Source organism: Etheostoma cragini, chromosome 5 (genome assembly GCF_013103735.1).
Source record: "Etheostoma cragini isolate CJK2018 chromosome 5, CSU_Ecrag_1.0, whole genome shotgun sequence".
Taxonomy (NCBI): Eukaryota; Metazoa; Chordata; class Actinopteri; order Perciformes; family Percidae; genus Etheostoma; species Etheostoma cragini.
The window spans coordinates 10,827,010-10,830,660 of NC_048411.1; the positions used below are offsets into that span (position 1 = coordinate 10,827,010).

General features: G+C 41.2%; 1 protein-coding gene across 1 annotated transcript in view; it reads left to right on the forward strand.

Annotated features, from left to right (window-relative positions):
* Positions 1–3,651, forward strand: part of ndc80 (NDC80 kinetochore complex component) — a 10,142-nt gene that overhangs the window by 4,763 nt on the left and 1,728 nt on the right. The window contains exons 9-15 of the mRNA XM_034871114.1: positions 189–289; positions 1,105–1,249; positions 2,032–2,237; positions 2,470–2,619; positions 2,848–2,937; positions 3,057–3,149; positions 3,387–3,517. Coding sequence (XP_034727005.1) covers positions 189–289; positions 1,105–1,249; positions 2,032–2,237; positions 2,470–2,619; positions 2,848–2,937; positions 3,057–3,149; positions 3,387–3,517 — 916 coding nt within the window. The remainder of the gene's footprint in view (positions 1–188; positions 290–1,104; positions 1,250–2,031; positions 2,238–2,469; positions 2,620–2,847; positions 2,938–3,056; positions 3,150–3,386; positions 3,518–3,651) is intronic.

Genomic DNA, 3,651 nt, shown 5'->3' on the forward strand with positions numbered 1-3,651 from the left:
TGGAAAATGGCTGCAATGAAACAAAGAGTGAAAAATTTAAAGGGGTCTGAATACTTTCCGTACCCACTGTATATTCAAGCATAATGTTAGTTCATTGTTAGTTTCAGTTTAGATTTTTAAGTTAAACTTTGAGTCCCCTTCCAAAAAATCTAGATATCGAAAAATCAAGTGTGTGTGTGTTTTCACAGAGAAACTTTACAACGTTGACGAAGCCTTGCTGGCCTCGATGGAGGAGAAGTACAGAATACTCAGCGATGAGGTTGAACAACTGGAGAAGGAGAGCCGGACGGTTAGAAGACCTTTTTATTGACACATCCCCGTGTGCACAGATCATATCATGATTTTAAAATCTTGATATTTCCAATTACATTTATTATACGCAGTAAGGGCGTACTGCATTAATTCACAGTGAAAAGACCCACATCAAGGTGTTGGGTCTGGTAGGCAGGGCTCAATCCGAGGGGCAGGATAAACGGATGTCTTTCAAATTCCCATCTTCCTTTTTTAAGAATGACTTTACAGCTTGACTTCAAGTCTTCCAGAGTTGTGGCCAAAGCCGTTTTTTAAAGGCCGCTGTTCGCTAGCAGCAGCAGCCATGTTCTTTGTTTTCAAGTACCAGGGAATTCACGCAGAACCGTCGCAACGCTGCCATCATTTTGTTAAGCCTGTCCGCCGACTCTATCCACAATGTGATTGGCCTGACCAGAATTTGTTTTTTCCAGCTCAAGAGTTGCTAGACTGACCCTAGCTGCAAATTACATTTGCTGCCCTAGGGTGCGTCTAGAGTTGTAGGCTATGAAAACCAAGCTGCAGCCTCCGGGGCTGAATAATGAAGCCTACTCAAAAGTACCAAAAACGGCAGTTCCTCAAATGGCCACTTGAAGCTGGCTCCAAAAGCAAGTCCATCTCTGTAGACTCTAAAATGTCCAACTTCAGAGCAGAAATAAACCTGTTTAAACCCTGGTACAAACTAAAGAAATACTTAATCTGATGTCCACCTTCATGTAAACTGAATATATAATTCACCCGTTAAAATGTAATCTTGTTAACTTGAGAGTAACACTAAATCAGACGGATAATGTTCTGTCTTCTTCTCCTGGACAGGACCGTCTAATGACCAAGAGGGAGGAAAGGATGCAGCTGCAGGCAGATCTCAAGAAACTCCAGAGTTTTAAAAGCAGCCTGGATTCCCATAAAGCCAACCTGGAGAACAGAGATTCAGAACTGAGGGATGAGCTGGAGACCACGGGTAAATATGACCATGTCAGTCAGCTCTTTGGCAGGATGCCTAGGATCCTGTGGGCATCTGATAATTTCAATAACTGGTCCCCATGAAGCCGTCTGTACTAATTATTACTACTACGCAAAGTAAGTGGAATTTCCAAGTTCTTAATGTGCCTTTGCACACTCGGCACCAACTGGGCCTGGGCACCGAACGTTTGTGTCATTATGCAGTTTGCACTAAAAAGTGTTTGTTTACATTCCTTTATGTTTTAGTTAGTTTAATGTAGACAATGTAATTTCTTTATTTATTATTTGTAATATTTGTGTTGTGGAAAAAAGGTTTTTAAGTTTGGATTTACACCAAAAATGACTGGCGCACCCCAATCCAAAAGCACACACAGGGTTATTAATGTTACTCAGAGTAAGTTAATTTAGCCTGTTTATTGATCCCCGATGGGGAAATTATAACTTTACATTTTTTTGTTGGTAATCACTACACACAGGCCTGAAATACACACACACATGCTCAGGACCTATACATGCACAAATGGAGAGATGTCAGAGTGAGTGCGCTGCCAGTTGGACAAGGTGAAGTGGCATCTCTCCAGCTACTTATCAGAACATAGTTCTTCTGTAGTAACTAAACAGTATTTGGGTTCAAATTAGCACATGGTTACCCTTGTGTTTTAAATAATCTGTTATGTGGGCTTATTGGGTCTGATAACTTTGAACATCTCTTTCCAATCAGAACTGAGGATTGAATCTGATTTCATAGACATCATGTTTTTTTCCTCTGTCTTTCTGCAGGCAGTCAACTGGAGACTCTAAAACATCAGCAAAATAAACTTCAACACCTCCTGCAGAACCAGAAGTTTACTCCAGCTGATGTTGAGAGGATCAACCGAGAGAAGAGAGAACTCCAACAGACCATCTCCAGTCTCAGCAAGTCTCTTGAAGAGGCTGAACAGCACAAGTGGAATGAGGAGATCGCTCTGGCCAAATTGAATGAGAAGGTACTGTATGCACAGTGACTGTAGTATGTATGCACACGAGGAGCAGAGATAGTCAACTAAATATTGTTAAGGTGGTGAATGTGACATTTGACTACGTTTTTTTCTTAATAGTTGGGATTAAACTATGATATATTGTGTTGGTGTTTAGTATAGATTGATAATAGCATATGTTTTTCATCCAGTGGCACACATTTTGACCTTTTGATTTAACTTGTTTTCTCGCCCCTCCCAGGCAGGGTTGAAGGTAGCGGAGTACAACAAGCTGGCCCGTAAACTGAAGCTGATACCACTGTCTGCAGAGAACGCCGGCGGTCATGACTTTGAGATCAGGCCGTGTGAATATGGACCCGGCAGCACGGTTCAGAATAAAACCCAGAGACAGGTATTTCCTGCTAATAATCCTGTCTAGCAGTTTTGTGAAGGATTTCAGTTCAGCACAAACAAGACTACCTTGCTATCCCAATGCTTAGGTTATTTTCATTTGTTTGTAGCTTTGGACAAGTTTTTATATTTACTACATTTTGGGTTGTTGAAAATTAGATTTGTGTCTTGCATGTGATAATAGACTTTAGTGTTATATGTCCTTGTTCTGATCCATGCTGGGTTGTAGATGCTCTTGAGAAAGCTGGTCAGTGACGTGGAGGAGGAGAACAGTCGATTGGCCAACATGAAACTCAGTCTGGAGGAGTCTTGTGAACAGGTGACAAAATCCTTATTATTTTTGCCCTATTGACTTTTTCCCATGCTGACACAGTGTTATCAAAGTGCGTCTTTTTTCTCAAATCACATTTGTTATTTTTAATTGTGTGTCTCTTTAAGGTGAATTCTAACATCTTGGACAAGTCCAATGACCTGAAGCACCTGAGGGAGCAGATTCGCAAGCTGGATGAACTATTGGATTTTAACATGCAGGTAGAGTCCATATAGTTTAGACTGCTTAATGTTGGTAGAAACGCCACACTGCATTCACCAGCTAGCACACATCGAGCACACTGAGCCACATTTAGATAAGATGGCATTCTTGCTCTTCACAGCTGAAAAACAGGAATGATTAAACATTTTAACAATGCTGGTGACGTGCAGAAAATGCACCGTAGGTGTCTCTTACATGAACTATCAATAGTTTCCTGTGTGTTTGTGTCTGTACAGGAGCTGGCCAAAGAGGAACAGGAATGGTTAGCAGAGGAGGAGTCAGTGGAGAACCATCGTAAGCTTCTCGAGAAGAAGGTTAATTTTGGATACGATGAGGCTGTGCAACAACTGAAGGCAGCACAACAACAGTGAGTTACTGTTTTTGACATTTATCAACAATATTTATGTCTTAAGGATTACTTCATCCCACTGGAGGCCATGGACAAAACAAAGCAGTGTCAAATGGCCCTGTAAATACTGTTTCATCTTAACATATCTGGCC